Source organism: Emydura macquarii, unplaced genomic scaffold (assembly GCF_026122565.2).
Source record: "Emydura macquarii macquarii isolate MOO-44397 ecotype Brisbane River unplaced genomic scaffold, CSIRO-AGI_Emac_v2 contig_1876, whole genome shotgun sequence".
Lineage (NCBI taxonomy): Eukaryota > Metazoa > Chordata > Testudines > Chelidae > Emydura > Emydura macquarii.
Window position 1 is genome coordinate 11,033,301 of NW_027132013.1, and position 22,308 is coordinate 11,055,608.

The window sequence follows — 22,308 nt, forward strand, 5'->3', positions numbered from 1 at the left end:
TTAAAATTAATTTGCTTCAACCACATTGAGCCCCTTTTGTGTTCACTTTCCACAAATATTAAGTGATAGAGTATTACTGGCAGAAACATTCACAGAAGGCAAATTTCAAAGTCACATGCACAAGTATTTGTGGAAAACTGATTTTAAATTTGCAAACTCAAGTATGTACCTTTATCCGGTCAGGAAACAGGAATACCCCCCATACGACTGATCTGACCACTCACAGCTAAGCAGCTCATCTTGGGTTTAAAAAATCTGTGATCAACTACAGACTAAAAACAACTTTGAAAAGATTAATTTGAATTACAGTGATGCCTAGAGGATCCAACAGAGGATCAGGGTCTTATTGCAGGAGGTGCTATACAAACAATTATAAAAGGCAGTCCCTGCCACTGAGAGCTCACTGTCTCAGATTGTGACGAAATTAAACAAGTGGATGAAACTGGTGAGAGGGTGAACAGAAAAAGTAACAGTAAAACAGGCATTTTTGCATAATTGTAGTCTTAGCTCACCACCTGCCTGTGCAAAAGATGTTTACTTACATTTGAACAATTAATAGATCAGAGGAAGTTGTGATCTGCTTGCAGATACCACATGGGCAGAAATGAAAAGGTTAGATTCACTGAAGAAATTTGTTAATTGTGAATTATTTGCTCAGCTCTGGTATGTCAGTCTGAGTATCTAGATGTCTATCTGACTGTCTGTCTTTCTGCATACTCTTGTTTTTATAAGGCCTTTTATTCAATATCTCTAAGCACGTAAGTAGTAGTATCATTTTCTCCCTTTCACAGATGGTGAAACTGAGGCACAGAGAAGTGAAGTAATTTGCCCAAGTATGCATGAAAAGTAATTTGCAGAATCAAGGATAAAACCAAGGAATCCCAATCTGCCTCTCTAACAACTAGACCACACTTCACACAGAAACATTCTATAGCTACTCCTCTGCCTGTTTCATTTTCCCAGTAAATGGCTTGTAAAGTTGCTGCAGATTAAAATTTGCATCAGGATCCTGTAAAATATTGAAAGTGCTGCTGTTATTAAATCTAATACTGTAGTAGGGTTTATGTATGTATGTATGTGTATGTAGATATGATCTTTGGATATCTAACCACCCCAAAGAAATTGGATGCTTTGCAGGGTGCTAAAAGCTTTTCATTATTGCTAATGTGCACCAAATTAAGGATGCAATTAGATGAAGTGTAAACATCAGGTTGGTGTGTTTTAATAAATGGTTTCTTTAATATGATTGTATTTTATTGACTTTTGCAGTAATTGAATATTTATTTCTTATAGGACGAGCTTGGCCAATAAAAGATACATGGAGTGCACAGACCAGTAGAGGTCAGAAAAGGCATCGTGTTTGAAGCCCCAAGATCTACATAGGTGAAATTTTTAATTTACTCTTTTCTTCTACAACCCAAAAGGCTTTCTTCTGGCGTCTGATATGTATGTGTCTGCTGTTCTTCCTAGAGGAATATTTCTGCTCTTGTAAGAGAGTTTCATGGAAGGCACAAACAGGTTATAGCGTGTTCTCTTGTGAGAGATGCAGCTAACCAAATCCAGTCCACTTCGCATTACCAAAGTGGCATAAAGGGGCTGGAGACAGGTAACAGAGAATTCCCATCTCAGTGAGGAACTCCCTCCCTGCTGGTGCAGGTGTGCTGAATCCGATCACTGTGCATTTGTGCCTCTCTCTCACACACCTAGGTAGAGGAATTTGAAGAGGGAGGGAAGGGTGACCTTATGAAACAATTCTGGGAGGATGTTTCATGCTTGAGGAAGGTACAGAGATGTCTGTACAAGATGGGTGTCTGAGGCAGAGGACAATGTGATAAGAGATGAGTAGAGAAGCAGGGAGAAACCAAGTTCTGAAGAACCTTAAGGTGAGCTTGAATGGTGCTTGAATTTGATGTAGTGAAACAGAGGGCACCAGCAGAGGGATCAGTGAGGGGAATGATCAGATTAGTGGTTTTCCAACGACTAGTCCATGGACCCGAGATCTCCCTGATATAATTTAGGAAGGCAGCAAGCCAGTCCCTGGTATCAAAAAGGCTGAGAAACACTGTATTAGGCACCTGAGTTTTGAATGGATTAGAGGGGGCGATGTAGAGGTTACAATAATAAAGACTGAAGATGATGAAGGCCTAGATGAGAATTCTGACTGGGTGGCAGATCTTAGAGACATTGTGGAGGAAGAAGCAACAGGAAGAGTTGGACGTGGCCTGGATGTGTTGGGCAAGAGGGAGAGTGGGGTCGAAGCTGAACACCAGGCTATAAACGTAAGTGACAGGGAGGATTGTGACAGTGACAGCAAATGGGAGTGTGTAGGGAGATTTTCAGAGGAAGAGATAAGGAGCTGACTTTTGGCCATATTTAAGTTTAAGGTGATGAAGAGACATCCAAGAAGAGATAGATGTCACAGACAGAGAGAGTGATATGTGGAGTTTGAGGGAGGAAGATAAATTGGCATAGGAGGAAGACAAAAATGCATCTAATTTGAAATACTGAAATTTGTTCCAAGCTTACTGCAACACTTGGGCCACATTTCCCGGCTCTCCTGCTTCTCTGTAAGCTTCACCACCATATTGTAAGGCACAGTCCATAGAAGGGGAGACAGCAAACAAAGTAGCACACACATAAAGATAAAACAGTTTGAAACCATGAAACCACATTTTGAATAAAGACAAAAGTGTCATGTAAATAGGAGTTGGAGACTGGACAAATTAAGGAAAAGGGTCTCTTATCCACTGACTTCTAGAGCTCTGTCTGGTGCTTAATTAGAGGATCATGTAACATGAACTCCCCGTCTGCAGAAGATAACTGAATCTGTAGTACATTTAGGGGAAGAAGACATCTCTATGGGGTATAATAAAACCTGGGGACAGAATATGCATTGTGTGTGATTAAAAAAGAAATGACTTTCAATGCGTCAGAAATGACTTTCAGCGAGGATAGCCTCAGTAATTTGTCAGTGGTTTTATCTTAGGAACCTATCATCAACAATTTTCCACTAAAAGCCTCAGCTTCAGTCAATATGCAGTAGTTGTTAAAAAAAAATCAACAGTCACCCTATGGAATGATTAGAAATCCCTCACTGAAGTACAGATGTAGTACTGCAGATACCACTGTGTTGTAACTCTGGATAGTTGCAGAGAGTCGAATTCAGTGGTATGCTCTTTGATGACACAAACCATTCGTAAACTCAGTTTAACTGGCTGGATAAACCAGGATTATGGTTGACTCACATTGCTGGAGCATTCCAAGCAGACGAAGCACTGTAGTGAATATGGCCTGGGGTTTAATGGTGATCTCTTTCAGATTGGTATCTGAAATGGAGATTTGATATGGCTCTCGAAGTTAGAGTTTGAGGGTCTCTGCAAGCTGCAGGCCTGTAGAACAGCATCCTGAACCTAGCACTGACCCTTTCTCAAATCCATTCAGTGAGGTGTTTGAAGGATTGCCTTGATCTCAAATGACAGATGCTGGCACTAATATATTCTGTTCTTGGCTTCACCAGCAGAGACAGAGACTGTTGCTGCTGACTGAACATTGAGTTGAAGGACTTTCTGAATTTGTAAAGGCATACTGTGTGTGTTCCCCATCTCACAGCAGTGCCAAGTTGGCCCTCTTGTTTTTGTTTGTTGTGCTTTGTGTGTAAAGCCAGGTGGCACTGAGAACTTGCAGAGGTGAATTCAGAGCCGAGATTTGCCACGAGCTTTGGGGGTGCTGGTTGCCCTAGTCAAATTAGAAAATATCTACCTGTCAGAACTTATTCAGTAAACATTTTTGCTGCCATAGGCCACCGCCTATTCTGACTTCACGTGGCAGCTGGCCCTGGCAGTCATGTTTTCAAGTCTTGAATACTCATTAGATATCAAGTCTGGCTGCCCTACTCAGCAAAAAAAATGCTATAACATGCAGAATGGGCATAAATAAATAAAGAGCAAGGTATGGAATTGTCAGTTTAGCTTTAAAAGAAGAATAGGCCAGATCCTCAGCTGTAGTAAATCTGTAGAGGTCTGAAGAATTCACTTCTTGGGCAGTAGGTAAAAATAGATGGGGAAAGTGAGACAGGGAGGTGAAGCAGGTTACCCAAGTTTACATAACATGCCAATGTCAGAACTGGCATTAGACTCAGGAGTTGCTGGCTCTCAATCCTGTGCTTAGACCACTAGGCCAAGCTTCTGATGGGGTCTGTGCTGTGATGGAGGTGTGTATAAAGCAGAGTTGCTGTGGCTAGAGTACAGCTAGGTTTGACTCCCACCTTATCTCTTTTTCTACTAGATTCATCATAATTTAGAAGGCATGGGTAGGCATTGAACTTGCAGGATATTAATACATTTTGCAGGGCATCCAAAGATGAACAAGAGAGTCCAAAGTCTCTCACGATTTACAGAATTGAAAGCTTTAACTAGCCGCCAACCCCCATGGTGAAGTTTTGCTACCTAGGGAATCTGCTGTCACAGAATGCTACAATCGATGAGATTACCCGTCATACAGCTAAGACCAGCTCTGCATTTGGAATGCTGTCACACCATCTGTGGAATGATAGAGGCGTTCAAATAAGCACTAAGCTAAATGTGTATCAGGCAGCCATGCTTACAACATTTCTACATGGTTGTGAGACATGGACAACATGTTGCCACCACATTAGGAAACATGATTAGTTCCATATACACAGTCTTTGTCTGTTTGCAGGGTCATGGTAGAACAAGAGTGGCAATATCTAAATCCTTAACTGCCGTTGGATGTCTTGCATTCAAACATGCTGATAAAAGTTCAAGTGCATTTGTCTGGGCATCTCATTCATATGACTGACTCAAGAATATCCAAGGCAATATTTTATGGTCAGCTAAAGCATGGCACTCGTTCCCAGGGTAGCCAGTACAAATTATATAAAGACACACTGATGTCAAACTTGAAAGCATGACCTGTTGACCCCAGCAACTGGGAAGCAATGGCCCACAACATAGCAAGGTAGGGTCATGTCTCCATTAACTGATTTGAGGTAAGGCACATTAACACCTTATGAACAGCACAAAGCAAGGATACAATAGCCTGCAATAGACACAGACAGTCTTGTCTGCACCACATGTGACTGTGTTTGCAACTCTTGTGCGGATCTGACCTCACATATGTGTGTTCATTTATAGCAGTTGCTAAATCCTTGTACATCGACATTGATGTGAGACTCCATCAAGCCGTTGTTGGGGGGAATAGTTACTTTCCATATCAGTCAGTGAATCAGCCTTTTCAGAAATATACTGGCCCTGATTCTCAGGGCCACTCCAGCTTCTGTGTGTTGCTCCAGCAGCACAAAGTAGCTGCAAAGCTGATTTAACTGGTCGTCTGAAGAGTCTCTCTGAGTAGGGGAAATTCCAGGGTGGTATAGAGCCAGCATAGTGGTTCTCTGCCACGCTGCTCCCTGCATAGCAGGAATCCAGGGGGAAAGCAATTGTGCATGTGCCATAGCACCTTTGTGCTTTTTCGGGGGGATGGAGGGGTGTGCACGCACATTTCAGAAGTCCCTGTTCTTCTATTATAAAGACAGGAAGGGACTAATTTAATTTTTAAACTAGTTAGACACTGTGCAGCAAACAAAAACACTGTGTGACCTCTGTTGTTTACCTGAGGCTGCCCCTTGCTGGGAGAGCAGCCTGCCAAGGGCTTCTCTGAGCAGCTTTGCTAAAGCAGATCAGTTACCATGGTCACGGAGGAATGGACCATGCTGCAGCTATACAGCAGCTCCAAGTTCTATGGATTAGTAAAAACAATGAGCGAAAGGAGAGGATTTATTGCTGGGTCTGTGAAAATTGTTCCTCAATACCTTGGATAATGTGTGCTGGGGCGGGGAAAGGGAGGGGGGTTTCAACAGGCTCAATTCAAATATAGTATGTAGTTGGAGGCAGGATTTTTTAGAAACAGGGAAGAGTAAAGACTCTATAGGCTCATTTCCAGTTAGGAGTATACTTCAGGGAGCCAAGTAAAACCGGGCACCTATGTGTTTGCACACATGTGCATGCACCTGCATGAGCTGCACCACTTGTAATTCCTTTGGCCTTAATAGGGGCTGCTTTATTATTATTTGCTGTGCCATTGGGGTGCTCTGTGATGTTCACACGTATGTGGAGACACCATCACCTTGTTACACTGTAAGCACTTTGGGGTAGGGGTTTTCTTCCTCTGTGTTTTAATAGCACCTGCTTGCTACAAGAGAGCCCTGATTGGGCTGCTAGGTGTAAATACTAAATAATAATAAATTGCTGGCGAGGAGCTTGCGATCTAGTTCACACATGGAGTCACACAGCCAGTTCAGGTGCCCTTTGTATTTTCTCTTACGAACAAATCCTGCCACATCTGTGTCCTTGGGCTCTGCCCGCAACGGAACAGTGCAAGGTGGCGTGTGGTGGCACCAGGACTTCAGTGGAGCTAGGGCAATTTATGCGAGCTGAGAATAAGGCCCCCGGCCTGAGTACACAGGCTGTGGGAAGGAATCACCGGATTCCAGATCAGCTATTGCTGATCTGTGAATCCTCTGCCCCTGCTCCAGCAGGCTGATCCTCCTAGTCCTGGCTCCATCATCCCTGCTCCCACTTCTCCCTTAGCGTCTAAAATCTGCCCTGAACATTTCCTCATCCCTGTTGCCATTCCTCCACCAAATGAGCCTATACAGAACTGAGCTTCATGGTATACAGGCATTGCAAGCCCTCTGAATGCGCTCCACGCTCCCTATGCTCTGCTTCCATATGGTTGTGTTGAAGTCAATGGAGCTATGTCAATTTATGCCTGCAGAGGATCTGACCTAGGATTTGCCTGTGAGTGCAGGATTCTTAGGCCATGCAGTCAGGTGTGCACAGTGCCCTGTGTATTGGTAAGTGTAGTGTGTCCCCTGTAGAGGGCGGCACTGGGGACTCCCCCTTGGAGTCAATCTCAGAGGGAGGCCACACCTCCCAGCGCCTACGGCTTTGGGGAGTCCAACTTAAGGAGCCATCTCCAGCCCTCAGTAGGGCGAGCCTGGGCTCAGGTCGCCCCTTTTTGGGAAATAATCTCTCTCCCACGGGGCGTGCTACCAGTCTATGGCCCGGCCCTCGGGCAGGGACGGGCCCTCAGTGGGAAACAACCCTCAGCGGGGCGGGGAAGTGGTTTATAGCCTAGCCCCAGGAAGGTAGATAAGCAAACACATGCAGGCTCGAGCCCTGGGTAGGGTGAGCTGCAGTCTATGGCCCGGCCCTTGGGCAAAGGATTGTTTTGGTCAGTTGCAATCTTCACCTTCCCTCTCCCATTCCAGTCCCCACACTCTGGGGAGAACATGCTGGATATTAGCAGTGATCATTACCTCCTTTTACCCTGTAAGAAATGAGCTCTTCTGCGTAATGAATTGCATAGGGCCTTGGGGAAATAGAAGGCGAATCTGGCTTATGACACTCAGGTAACAGGAGTATGTGCTAAGAAAGCATTGTTGTTTTGAAGGAATAATTGGATCGAGCAACCTGGAGACCATGGAAGGGGATTGTCTGAGCTGCATGAAGTACCTGATGTTTGTTTTCAATTTCTTCATATTTGTAAGTATTCTGGAAATCTCTCCCCCTGCTGTCTCTCCCCCTTGCCCTCTCATTTTCTGTCAGTCTCTAGCTCCCTTGTGTTCCTTGTGGATGGGCTGACAGGACCTGCTGTGCTTTGGCAAAGTCTCCATGATGCAGAAGATCCCTTAGGCTTTGTATTAACCATGACTGAAAAGTGTACAGTTCCACATTCAACTAGCCAGCTCAGAGTTTGACTTAGCCGGCAGTGAGCCCACAGAGAGAATACTACTGCCAACATCTAACAGGGCCTATGTTTGTAGTGCTTAAGGAATAAGGTTCTAGTCCAGGCTGGTGTAACCACTGGCTGTTTCTTCCTATGTAGGGAAACACAATAACTGTTGAGGGTAGGATTCCTTTCCCTCCCATGTAAATATAGTGACTCCAGCTGTGCACAGAGACGAGGACTTGGCCTTGTCACTTTACGTAGGGAGTAATAAACAGCTGGAGCAGGTGACATGGTAAGTCTTAAGAAACAAAGATGCTGCTTGCTTTATGTGTTCCCAATAATGGAAAAATGAAGGGAGAGAGCTGTGGGAAGGACTGCACTGTTCATAATCAGAATCACCCGCTTTGCAGAGAATGTGCTGAAGAATCCAGTCTGTCATCAGTTTAATAACTCTCTCCTCTTTTCCTCTCCTGCTCTCTCTCTCTCTCCCATGGTAGCTGGGAGGGACCTGCCTGCTGGGCGTTGGGATCTGGGTCATTGTGGATCCTACCGGATTTCGAGAGATAGTGGCTGCCAACCCCCTGCTCTTCACGGGGGCGTACATCATGCTGGCCATGGGAGCAATGCTCTTCCTGCTGGGCTTTCTCGGCTGCTGCGGTGCCGTCCGTGAGAACAAATGCCTCCTGCTTTTTGTAAGTGTCCCAACGTTTCCTCAGTCACTCTAGTGTGCTCACAAAGCATGGGCTATGGTGTTTTGTTGGGGAGGGTGATCATGTGATGCTGGCACAGATGACCATGTCTCATTGCAGCCTTTCTTCTGTTACGCAGTTAGTAGGGTTTAAAGCACTTTAATACACAGTCAGAAATGCAAACAACTTGATTCTCCCCTGTGCCCAAGCTCTGTGTGAGCTCGTGGAGACGGGGTCTGACACTCAGTTGCCTAGCTCTGGCATAAGTTATCGATGCAGGGGGCAGTTTTAATTTGTGCCAGTCATGCAGTCCCTCAAGAACCTTATGCTAGTGGAGAATCAGGTGTAGTGGAGCCTCACTCTACCACATCTTCCCTTCCCTCGCCTTCCTTGCAACACCCTCTTCCTTCCCTTCCCTTTATGTGTTCCCAATAATGGGGAGTTACAGGAGATGCTTCTGCCAGCTTTGAGCCAGCAGTGATTCTCCCTGTGCACGGGGGGGAAATTCTCCTGTGGGAATCTCGTGCTGTTTAAGTTTACTATATACCAAGTGACGAACTGGAGAATCAGTCCCAAATCTTCAGAGTGGAGGAGGAAGTCCTGGCACCATTATCACAAAAGGAAATAAGCAAAATTAGCCATGTTCTAAATGAATGAAAACTATCTCTGGAAATTGCCAGACTTGGCCACTGTCCGATCTGCAAAGGCATTGAGTTCCAAAGAGCAGAACCGCCAAGTGAGAAAGCAGTTCTGCCTGTTCCAGTGTGTTCAGCCACAGGGGCCATCAGCAAGAGCATCCCAGCCAACCTTAATTGCTGTGATAAGATGTGAGGTAAAAGGCAGGCTCTCAGGTAAACAGGTCCCAGACTTTAAAGATTGTCCCCAACACCTTTGAATTGGTAGCAAACAGGGAACTTGGACTGGAGTTCTGGGAGTGTAGCACCAGGCCCAGTTGAGAGGGTATATCATTTTACACCTGTGTATTAAGCACATATGCCTGTTTATCCTCAACGCAGGCTGCATTCAGGGATGCACATTCATAATGTACCAAAACTATGGCCACCAAGCATTTTTAACTCCTTTGTGCATTATGGTCTCTCAGAATTTCATGGCAGCAGCAGAGGAAGAAGTCTCATCTTCCCGCTTCAAAAGGAATGACCTCTATTACGTGAGCTAGAGGAGAATCTCCTTCAGCTTTCTGTAGTAATAGGGCCCATCACACACATCTGAGGAGTTCTGATTCCATCTAGCAGAAGGCTGTAGTATGAGCTCACCCACGGATGAGCCAAATCATTACGACACGTACTCATGCACATAGAACTACAGATTGCCCCCACCCATTCCCTTCTGATGTAGAACATGAACATTTTCCTTACTCTGAGCATGGGAATAATTAAGTAGCCCTTACAAGCATTTTGCAAGCCAAATTGGGCAAGTCATGAACTTGAGTAAATTTCCTACTGAGCCACTTCAAATAAAGGGAATGTGCAGAGTAGAGTATCTGTAGCGAAGTCCTGTCTGTCAGTATAAACCTCCTAGCTCATATCTGCTTGGTGGACTTTCCATTGCATATCTAGATGGGTGGTTAATCCAATATACATCCTCTCCACTTCTTAAATATCCCAGATTTAATAGCTTCATTGACCAATTTTCCTATGAATACAGGGTTAAACCTTAAACTCAGCGTGAGCATCATGCACTGTTTAGAACCCTTTCACCACTAAAATAGCCATTTTTTACTTCTGCCGCAAGAACTGATCCTGCAGGGTTTCCTGCCATTATCTCTTACTGGAAAACATTCCCAGTTACATGACTGAACACAGAGCTCTGTTGTTTTGTTTCTTGTTTTTATCAAGTTCAGCCTTCTGTTTTTCCCTCAGAGTTTGTTGGTTGTTTTTAAATCTTGATTTTCCAGTGTGTTTTGTAACCATATCTTACTCACAGAGCCCTGCAGAAGCACCAGGAGTCACTCCCCCTTAGCACAACATAGAAGCCTGTCTCTAATTTTACCAGAATGTGAACATTAAACTGGCCGAAGGAGAAGCTAGCAATATCCCTGGAGAACTAACAGACTCCACTGAGCTAAATTCTCCTTTTCTTTCCTACCCAACCCCTTCCCAAATTCCTTCTTTGATAACAGCACTTGCTCCCCTTCTGGGAGTCAACTGGTTTGATCCTTCCTTCACTCACCCTAGTGAAGACCAGGAATAAATCCACTGAAGTCAATGGCGCTACGGCATGAACTTGATGTACTGAAGTGGAGAATCAGGTCCCATAAGTAAGAGACTAATTGAAACCCAGTCCTTATGAGATTTAGAACTTCAGTCACATGTGAGGAGAAATCTTGGGCCATTTTTTGCTATGTGATTGGTGCAGTGTCTTTTTAATTTAGGACTATCCAGGCTGTGTGTCAACCTGTGTGCTCGATGAGACATCAGTGGAGTTACACCATGGCTGAATATTGTCCCTAGTGTTCTAGTTATATTACAGTGCAGGCAATTTCATAGTTATTATTTTTCTGTTTCTCAGAGATAATTCTGAGCCCTGCTGCTTTATTTATTTGCTTTTATTATTATTTTATTTTACACTGGGAATCTGAGAAATATGTAGGGTGGAAGTAACATAGGGCTATGCAGCAGTGATAGTTAAGTGTAACCATCTCGTGAGGAATTAGCATGTTCCCTGGCTCAAGATAATTCGAGATGTTTAGGTAGCAAAGTCAAACTGCTGTTTAAGAACCTTTTATCCTATTATTGACTACCAGCAATAAAACACCTGTTTAGGTGGGTGTGGTGATGTCACTTTAGTATCAGATGCATTCCCAGCATATACTTTGGAATTTGGAAAGCTTGAAAGAACTGTGGGAACCAAGAGTCTGGAGGGAGTTTGTCTTTAGGTGATGGAAAGGCAAATCTGTAAATGTATCCCTGTGAGACTGGAGTATCCGTGCAGGAGTTGGGGAGGTGTAGTTCCAAAGGCAGTGGGTGGGGGTTGGGAAGGGAAGGTACTTGATAAAATCAAGTCCATGTACAAAGTTGTTCAAAAATTGATGAGTCAGAACTGCCTAAGAGAGATTTCACACTGATGCATAATGCATATCTGAAGCTTTTAGCTCCAATGTAAACATGAGGCAAGAGGATCACAGAGACAAGGGTGAATGAGGGAGACGCTCCTGCAGAGAAGTTCTAAGTTTTGGTCTCTGTTTTTGTGGAACCTTTTGTTTTTCTTGGTGCTGTTCGATATCGGTAAGAAACCTCGCTGTTGTATTCAACCTGTTGCACCAAGTGCTTCTGGACGCATCAAGCTATCTCAGCATTTGGACACACAAAGCAGCATGCTCAGGCCTTCTGCACATTAGAAACAAACTAACCTGTGGCATGCTGCACAAACTGCTCAGAGGGAATGTTTGTCTGATACAAGTGCATGAATACACTTCAGGATTTTTTTTTTTTTTTTTTTGCTTGTGAAGAACATTTCCCCATTGGGCCAAATTCAGCCCAGGTGTAAGTGGTGCAAGTTCTGTTGACTTCAGCTGAGTGGATTTAGCCAGATGTGTGTATGTATACATATATCATCCTGCCTCTCTTTAAAAATGATGCATCATCAGTCCCTCTTTCTCTCCCTCCTCCTCCCCTCCCCCCTCCCCCGGCGTGCAATTGTCACCCTGAGGTTTGTGTCCTTTGACTGAGAGATAATTGCTTCCTCTTTCAGATGACAGGGGACTGTATTGCTGAAGTTCTAAAAGAGCTAAAATGTCAACTAGCAATTGAGATGTAGTGATAAGAAACTGAAAAATGCCAATAAGTCAAAACGGAAAGTGTTTATGGAAGCATATGATTTTAGTTGGGAAGATTTCTCAGGCAGTCAAAACTAGATAGAGAGACTGACCCCAGAATAGCAAATAGCAAGTTGCCTCGTGCACTCATCTGGGATGTAAATCATGCACAGCAGGGACTTGGACCTTAGTGTCCCACGGGGCTGTTGGCTGTTCTGGAGTGGGTGGATGGCTGTTCTCTCCCCCTTTTCACAAAATTTTTTAAAAAATTCTATTTTGCTCTGATGGGGACAAAAACAAAGTTTAAAGCCTCTGTTTTTTCATTTTATTCTTTTTAAATAGAACTCTTGTTTTCCAGCCAGCCCTAATGATCACTATTAATATTTTTACAATGAATGTGGAAAGTCCAAGAGGTTTGCGCTGTTCAAGTGTAAGCCAGTTTGGGGATGATAAATGACACATTACAATTGCTTAGATAATTTGTGAGCAGCTGCATCCATTGCTGTGCTGGGCCTGCACTAGAGTTTGGGTGAAGGTGTGTCTGCCAGTAATCAATAAATGAATAGATAACTAATTCAACAATGCTGCTAATCACACTCAACTAAAAAAGCACTTGGAAATCCTTTGATGGATGGTGCTGCAGATTTGCACAGTATCATTCTTTCTAATCACTACCTCTGGGTTCTCCTCTCTTGTGAAGTTAAGAATAGAAGCAATTTTCTGAATGGGGGAGTGAGTCATTTTAGCAGCCAATAAAAACAGATTATATAGTTAAATGGGCCAGTGGGTGAACCAATAGGAACTATTAGATTTAAAACCCTGCTCCTCTAATCACTCCTGTTTTGTCCTCTGAACTCAGGAGCTGTTTCTTTTGCTTTCCATTCAGTCAGGAGCAGGAAGGGAGATTGGAATGGAGGCAGTGGATACAATCATCTAATAGGAAAAATCATCTACAACTTTAATAATTGACACCAAAAAAGTGATCTTGTCCATTCCAAGGAGGGAGTTTGAATTCTCTTTCTACTGCTGAAAAATATTGCTAAATCACAGGCAATATGTTCCAGACATCATTCATAAAAGATTGTCTAGGGATAAGAAAAAGCCTTCTGACCCCATCCACCTTCCTGCTGTTTCAGAAAGTCCCTCAATGCTCTCCTTGCACAGAAACAATTCCAGGTGCCACTTGAGTTCATTTCTATTTATTGCTGCAGCCACCTGCATTGGTAACTTGTTCCATATGTTTATTACCCTCTGTGTCGTACAGTCCTGCCTGTGTCCACTATTTACTCTTCGCTTCCCTATATCAGGCCAAATCCTAAGTCATTACTGAGTTCTCACTCCGGCATTGAGAACATCTTGAGGTTCTTAAATCTTGAAAGAATTACATTTACGCTCCCTTTAAGGATGAAGCCATGTAAGGGGGGGGCCTACTGTGGTGAGAATCAGGTCTTAAAGTCTTTGAATCCCAATCTCCTTGACTGCTATGGTTGTGTTTGTGAGTTAGGGCTGTGGGATTTAGCCCATTTAGGACTAATCTATATACAGTCTTTGTACCACTTTATATCAGTTTAGTAATCAATGTAGTTGAAGTGGCACAACCCCCAGTGTGGAAATAGTTCTGTCACTACAAGGAGCTCATATCAGCCTATACCTAAATTTACAGGAAAAAGGTGTACCGTGTGAACACCTTTATACTGGTATAACTTCATCTGCACTAGGGGGTGGTACTGCTTTAATGATATCAGTTCCTAAGCCAATACAGTTGCTGCGGTACAAATGCTGCGTGTAGACCAGCCCTAGGGTATTCCCTAGTTTTTATACCCTTTCACTGACACAAAATAAATGTTTTGTTCTCCGTTTCTCTGTCACTTTGGTGATTCTGAAAACCTTTGTTCCTACTGTTTGTGGCACATACCTAATGGCCGTCTGCCTCTTTTCTTTTTCTTCCAGTTCTTCATGTTTATTTTGTTAATCTTCCTGGCAGAGCTCTCAGCTGCAATCCTGGCTTTTATCTTCAGAGAAAACGTAAGTATTATGTGGTGGACATGACGGAAGCACTCTGAGCCCCAGAGGGGTTTTGCCTGTGTGGAGCTCAGCTTTAGTTTGTGTGTCTGCTGAGCGAGTGTTTGTTTAGAATATCACCCAACCAGCTTCGTTATTACCCTCGGTCTGAAGAATTTCCAGCCAGCCAGTGATATAAACTAACCTAACATATGCTTGGTAGGTGGTTTATATACACAGGAGGGATGCTGGGGAAGTATTTAACTGCTGAATTTTTCAGAGTCCAGATTCTTCTGCAGGCATATCACTGTATCGGAAGTCCATTTTGAGCCTGAGCAGCAAAGTTTGGATTACACTTCAGTGTTGGACACTTACTACTGATCTGAGAAGTGACATTTTCTCAGACCACCTGAGGGAACAAGTAGAGCCCACAGAGTTGTTCGTCATCTCTTCTGTTGCCTGTTGTCACCATCTTGGACTCCACACTAAGGGGGCAACAGCCCAAATAAGTACACCACTGAAAACTGTGGGTGAAACATTGGTTGAGAATTTGAAGGGGGTGGGCGTGTACCTCAGAGGGGAAGCATGAGAGCCCATCATGCTGCATTGTCATTAGCTATCCTAGAAGAATGACCCTATTTTAATATTTGTACTCTATATTGTTTTAATTGTGGGGTGCACCTAGCATGGCAGGTGGGCCCTATAGAATCCAAATAAACAAATCCCAGTTAGAATTAAGTCTGACCATCAATTCTAAGAATGGCTACTGCAATATGTACTCCAGCAGGGTGGCTGCCTTCCTTGTGCACTCTTGTCTAAACCATGGCTTGGAAGGAAGCGTGTTATCTAGCGCTCGTGATCAGAAAGGCAAAGCATCAAGTTGAGAATGGCCTCCAAGGAGTGTTGTGAGAATCAATTAGATGATGTCATTGCATCTCTTTGAAAATGTGTATAAAAGAAGACAGGGAGCTCAGGATGTATGTAAGGTGACCTTAGATCTAGAAGGTATTCAGATACCATTGTGAGTGGTATAGTCTGTGCATGGAGGAATTTGGATTGATTAATTGAAAACCCAAAATCCTCTCTCTAGACTTCGTATTGTGAATATTCCTTTCAAAAAAGAAAGTGTAGTTTATCCAGCGAGCCTGTTGCTCATCCCCATAGAAAAAAGAGCTTTACAATGAAGTCCTGTTCAGGTTAAAATATCTTTCTTTTCTGATATATCATGTACTAATATGTATATTGAACCTACCCTTCCAAACTCTGTCCACACTGCTAATTTCTTGTGCACGTCCTCCTCATATCTCATCTTGTACTTCTTGCGGCCTTTCTGATGCTCACCTTGTCCCCCTCTGGCCCATTCATAATGCTGCTGGTAAGATCATCTTCTTGGCCCATTATTCTGTCCAGGTCAACCTCTCTTTGGGTCCCTCCACTGGATCCCCTGCACCACCACACCCCACACACATTTATGGTACTCACTCGTAAAGCCTGATCTACAATACAAAGTTAGGTTGACGTAAGTCGCCTTGTGTCGACCTATTAGTGCGTGTGTCTACACTCAAATTTGTCTCCGGCTGATGTATGCACACCTTTATGGTGATGCAATAACACCACCTCTGTGAATGGAGTAGAGCCATGGTTGACCTACTGAGATTGATGCAGTGTGACTGTAGACGCTGTCTCAACCCTAACAGTCCTGCAGCAGCTGTCCGACAATGGTCAATAGTGACCACTCTGGTCACAACTGTGACCTTTATTGCACAGGAATCACAGAGACCAGAAACTGTCCTCCTCTTATTTTGAAATGCCTTTTCCTGATTGCCCACCTTGGTGAGCACACCTAGCAGCTCTTCATCGTTGTGTGTCACTGCCCAGCTGACCATGCCTACTCCATGCTCCAGACACACCCTGGCCTGGAGTAGACAGGAAGTATTGGATCTCCTGGGCTTGTGAGGAGAAGAGGCTGTGCAGGTACAGCTACGGATCCAGTCCTAGAAACGTAGCATTTACAAAATGATTGCCTGGGATGCGGGTGAAGGGGGACAACAGGGATCAGCAGCAGAGCTGTGTGAAAGTGAAGGAACTGCAGCAGGCATAGCACAAGGCCGGGAGGCCAACAATCTCTCTGGTGCTGAGCTGCAGACTGCTGCTTTTACAACAAGCTGCACGCCATACTTAGCAGAAACCTTGCCAGCACCCTGCAGATCCCCATGGATACCTCAGAAGAGCCCAACTCACAGAATTGTGCCATGAATAGCAAGGAGGAGGAGGGGGACGGGGCAGAGGGGTCCAGCTACTCTGTGAGCTGGGATTCTTTTTGAGACTCCTCAGCAGTCTAACCAGTCCTGCCAGCTGAGCACAAAGGATCCTGATGCAGGGGAAGGAACCTCGGGCAAGTGCGTGCACACATTTTTTCCTTACCATGTTTAAATGTAAAGACGTCTCCTGGCCCAACCCCAAGTTAGCAAGACAGACACATGGGCTTTTCATCATTTTACTCATGCGAGAAGAAGTAGCTGTGCAACAAACAGAGGTAGAGTTGTGATCGGCTTTTCGTTCCCCTGTAGTGCTACGTGGGGGCTCCACGCAGAGCAGTTGGTTTATGTACAGAGGGATGTCCCTTCTGAGAAATCTTGATGAAACTTTCATGGAGGTACTGTGCACTCCTCTTCTGAAGCTTTCTAGGGATAGCAGCCTTATTGCTTCTTCCGTAGTAAGACACTTTACCGTGCCACTTCGCGATAACTTCGGCAGGCACCATTGCATGCACAGACTAGAAGCATACAAGCCCAGGTGACTTTGGGATGCCAGCAGCAGCTGTGCTCTCTCGCCTGTGTTACCCACAGCTAAAATTACCACCGCCTATGGAAACTAGTGCCATTTCTCACTGCCATTGCCCTGTGCTTGTACTCACTGAAATAAGGGCCGAAATTATATTGTTTCATGCAATTGAACAATTCCCTCCTCGTTTTCCTCTCCCATTCTTTGCCCCTGGTGGGCCATACTCACCATGGCTGGGATTGGAGAGCAGTGCTGTGCAGAGGCAACCCAAAGCTGAAGTGTCAATAGGCATGTGTGACAGGGTGGACTAGGCACAGAGGCCCCTGGCTGGAGAACACAGGATCCTACCACACCCCATCCCAGAAAGGAGCAGTAGAGATGTCCTCCAGGCTGCCTAGAGTGGCTGCGAGGAAAGCAGCCAATTGGAGAAAGGCTTCAGGGAGCAGTCAATCAGGACCCAGCAAGGCCATATAAAAGGAGTGGCAATACTTAGAGACAGTCAGTTGCTGCCTGGAGCTGCAGGAGTGAGGACTGTGTTCTAGCTTGCTGAAGGAGCAGCAGAATCATGGACAGCTCAGTTGCTGTCAGGGTCTGGGGGAGCAAGGGGGGTGCTCGTGTATTGTTCTGGGTTGTTTGGACTGAGTAAAAGCCCTACAGTAAGGATGAAGCATTTGTGAAGGTGCTGGGGCCATGGGGAAGTGGCTCAGGGAACTGTAACAGCATAGTGACTAGTTAAAGGGGACATAGCAGCACATGGCTGCTATTCATAGGGTTCCTGGACTGGGACCTGGAGTAGAGGATGAGCCTGGGTCTTCCCCCTCCCTCTCCTCCCCACCAAATCAGCAACTAGGGAAGTGGCATCAGACCTGAGAAAGGGAGTTGAGAAGGCCCACAAAAGGGGATGAATGTTGAACTGTGGAACACCCCTAGAAGGGGATCAAATGGTTTAGTGGCCCAGCTGGGGTCAGTGAAAGGCCAAGAGAAGGAGAAGACAGTGTCTCCAGGATGGAAGCCCTGGGGGTACGGACCCATACCAGGGCCAGGACTATTTAAAGACTGATCCCGGGGTGGGTTATGGAGATACCAATGGAAGGGTCCTAGGATAGGCCCCTGTTGGATTGTATACCCCAGACAGGGTCTGTTTTGTTTCACATACAGAGACAGACTGTGTGTGTGACTGGGCTGGAGGGCTGAGTTGTTGAAAACCCACTTGAGAAACCACCAACAGAGGTCAGCACAGTCTAAGAGTGCAGGCACATGTACCTGGCCAGGGGGCACCCCATTACAGCATGTCTAATTTATAACTTTAATGGGAATAAGGGACGGGAGCTCTGAAAATTATCTTTCACTTTCTTTTGTGACTGTAAATGCGACGATACATCTGTCTGTGTGGCTGCTGCCATTGTGGTGCCCCCTTCACACCTGCAGAACATTTGACTCTGCTGGGGAGGAGAAAGAAGAGGACTAGGGAGGATATATTCAGCAAGCCAGTGCTGCATTGGACCGTGAACAAGAGGGCCTGGAGGGTGAATATGGCAGACAGTATGGAGAAGAAAAGAGCAGACAGGAGAGAGTCCCGACAGGAAAAGGAAAGGGAGATGCACCAGGACATAATAGGGCTTCTCAGGCAGCAAACACAAATGCTGCAGGCTCTTGTTGACCTAAAGGTACAGCAATCATGTGCTTGCCTCCCTTTGCAGTCACTGGGGAGCTCCATTAAAGCACCTCTCTATACCCCCCAACATTCCACATGGCAATAGAGGCCCCATCCCTACCCCTCCCAGCTGTGAGACAGTAAGGGCAACCGCAGCTTCACGTACGCTGACCTGTGAGAGCCACAGTTGGTGTATGGGTAGCCAAAATGGACTGAAATGGATAGGAATGTTTTCTACCTTTCTCATTTTAAAGTTCTGTTCCATTCATTTATTTTTTAGGTTTGTATTGTACTTGTTTTTTTAATTACACATGATTGTTGCACTGTTTTTGAAACACAATACATTTCTATTTTGGGGAAATAAATTCATCTTTATTACTCACAACATGTACTTCAGAATGCCTAGTGCTACTCAAACACCCAGTACTTGTAATTGTACAGGACCACAGAACTCATATGTTCAGTGAAAAGCACAGTGTAGTAATTATAACTGTATCTCAAGCCCCACATAACTCATAGGTGCATTAAAAGACCCATAGGTGCATATAAAAGTGTTATGTTCATAAATGCACATCAAGCACTACACCATTCTTAACAGCCCCCAAAACTTCATGCTTAGGTACAGCACAGTCAACCATACCACATTATGGTGGCTAACCATGAAAGCGCTCTTGCGAGGCATAGCTCCGCGTTAAATTCTTCCACTCATCTTTGTGTCTGGATCTTCAAACTCAGCAGACAGCTGTTCCACCTCCACCTCAGTAGCAACTTTTCCCCTCTTTGCTTGCAGCCACTGTGCAGGACACAACCACTGGGATATTTTTCTCATTGAAATCAAATCTTGTGAGTAAACAACACCAGTGTCTCTTCAATCTACCAAAAGCACATTCAACTGTCATTCTGCTTCCTGCTGAGCAAGAGGTTGAATCTTTCCTTGGTGGTGTCAGAGCGTCCAATTTATGGCTTCACGAGCCAGGAGAGCAAAGAATAGGCTGGGTCTGCCTGAATCATTATTGGTATTTCAGCATTGCAAATGACAATCCTCCGGCAATGAAAGAATGTCCCTGCCTGCAGCTTTCTGAACTGTCCTTTGTTCTTGAAGATGCGAGCATCTTGCAGTTTCCCTGACCAGCCCACACTGATGTCGATGAAATGTTGATGATGATTCACCAATGCTTGCATAACCACAGAAAAGTAGCCCTTTCTATTGATGTGCTCTGTGGCAAGGTGGACTGGTGCCAAAATACAGATGTGTGTGCCTTCTGTACTTCAGGAACCCCATTGCTGCAAATCTATCAACTACGTCCTGCACATTGCCAAGAGTCACAGTCCTGCATAGCAGGGAATGTTTAATGGCCCAAAACACTTGCGTGACAACGGTCCCCACTGTGGGTTTTCCAGCTCCAAAATGATTTCCCACTGACCAGTAGCAACCAGGCATTGCAAGTTTCCACAGTGTGATCGCCCCTTGCTTCTCCACTGTCAGTGCAGCTCTCATTCTGGTGTCCATAGCTCGGCACGCAGATCCAGGAATCTGGCCTCTGGCATATGAAAGTTGTGCAACTACTGCTCATCGTCCAGACCTGCATTATGATGCAATGCCAGCACTCGATGCTCATTTCTCAGACCTAACAGTTGCCCAGCACCATCTGCAGCTGTTCTGTGAACTCCACCAACATCCTTGAATTGTTTTTTGCTATGTCTGCATCAATCTGTCCACAAAGAAATAGACATGCCCCTATTGCTGAGGTTCTTCCTGCAGCTCTGCAAATACTGGAGGATTGTTCATCCTGTGTTTGCAACATTCATGAAAATAATGCAGAGCTGTGTAGGCTTCTTGCTTCTGCCAGAGATGGTGGACAGCGAGAAGTGACACACAGGTTTGTGGGATCCTAAAAAGGTGTGAAAATTATGGGATATGGATGCCATTATGGGATTGAGAAAGTTGCATGATGGGACTTTGACCCCTCACTCCCAGTGACCCCTGCTCAACTCATTTCTGCCCCACCATGCATTGCCTAAATTTTCCAAAAGACAGTGCACTATAGGATGGTGGGTGGCACACTGGGATGCCTGCCCATGGTGCACCACACTGTGTATCAACACAACCACTCCTGGTGAATATATGTAGTGCCAATGCAAGGAACTAAGTCTGCATGCACACAAGCGATATAGTAACTGCGGCAGCTTTATGCCTACATAGTTTACATTGACCAGTTTGTAGTGTAGACATGGCTTAAAGCTTGTCACAACTTAGCGCCTTCCTCCTTAGTCTGTGATGCTTCTATTGCATTGCCCCCTGCCTACTATGCTCTATCTGTGATTGCAGCCTCCTTTACCTGTTTGTCTGTCTCTCCTACAAGTGCCTTTGCATTTTCTTTCATGTTTCCCTTGTGCATTGAACACCTCATTGAACTAGTCCATAAAGGCAAAATCATGTACCCCTTCAAGTCCCTCCTCAGCTCAAAACTCCGCTGTGATGACCATACAAAGCTACCAGCTAATAGTGGATAATCATCAGATGGCCACTGGTGATGTCTTGTATTTATCTTATTTATTTTGCCTGTGCAGACTCACCTTGTTGTTGGTTCCTCATTTTACTTCTCATTTCCCTTCCAATTGTTTGTTACAACTCTCTGTTGTGTCTTGTCTTAGACTGTTGGGGGCAGGGGCCTCCTTTCACTCTGGCAGTGCAGTGCCTGTCATAGTGAGGCTTCTGAGCACTCCTGCAATATACACATTAATAAAAAATGTGTACATTTGTCACTGCTCATATACTGAATGTAGCAGAAACGAATGAATGAGCAAGTGGAGAAGGACCTTGTAATATGAGGAGGCCTATTTGATTTACTCCAGCCAGGCTACATTGTTATCTGTAAAACAGTTTTATAAGCCAAGGAGAGAGGAAATAGTTAGAAAGCTGATAGCAAAACATTACTATATTTGTACAGTAGAGGGTTGTCTGTGGAGAGAGAAAGGGGTAGACTTTTTCCTTTTTTTGTTATAAGCGGGTGGTCTTTGTATCCTTGCTTCACAACCAAGCAGTAGGGAAAGAAGAGTGCTTTGTAAACAGTGCGGGTCGCTCCATTCCAAATGAGAGTGAGATTGTGCCTTAGTGGGAATAGTTGCAGTTTTGTAAATAGAGATTACACCATGGGGGGTCTGGGAGGGTCTGGTCAATACAACTCTGGTGTTATGAGTTCTTTAGAGGATTCCTCCAGGAAAGCACAAGAAGTGGACCTCACACGTAGAAGTGCTGCCTTCCCCACCGCACACTGCTCTGCAGATTCAGGTATTGCTACTTCAGGTTTATCTTTATAGGGGACAGATAACTAAACATTAAACAGTAGGCTCTTGAGGAGATAAGAGACAGCGTGTAGTGACTGACTGCGCCCAGCTCTGGAACAGAGTATGGGAAACTACCAGAAAGTAGATAAACATTTGGACCTGATGCTCCTTTCACTTACACCAGTGTAATTCCATTACCCAAGTGGAGTTTTATTCCTGATTTGCATGTGTAAGTGAGAGAAGAACCAGGGCCCAGTGGGTCTGATCCTTTAGTCCTCATGCAGGAAAATCTCCCGCAGACCTCAACGTGAGTTCCATGTGTGGAATGACTGCAGGAGCAAATTCTTCGCTCTATTCTCTCTTGCTGT

The 22,308-nt window shown here is 44.8% G+C and overlaps 1 protein-coding gene across 3 annotated transcripts in view; it reads left to right on the forward strand.

Moving 5' to 3' along the window:
* The window catches only part of TSPAN18 (tetraspanin 18), a 171,391-nt gene that overhangs the window by 131,278 nt on the left and 17,805 nt on the right, over positions 1–22,308 (forward strand). For all 3 annotated transcript variants that reach the window (XM_067557600.1, XM_067557598.1, XM_067557599.1), the window contains 4 exons: positions 1,294–1,383; positions 7,471–7,562; positions 8,247–8,441; positions 14,164–14,238. In XM_067557600.1, coding sequence (XP_067413701.1) covers positions 7,500–7,562; positions 8,247–8,441; positions 14,164–14,238 — 333 coding nt within the window. In that variant the 5' untranslated portion in view covers positions 1,294–1,383; positions 7,471–7,499. The remainder of the gene's footprint in view (positions 1–1,293; positions 1,384–7,470; positions 7,563–8,246; positions 8,442–14,163; positions 14,239–22,308) is intronic.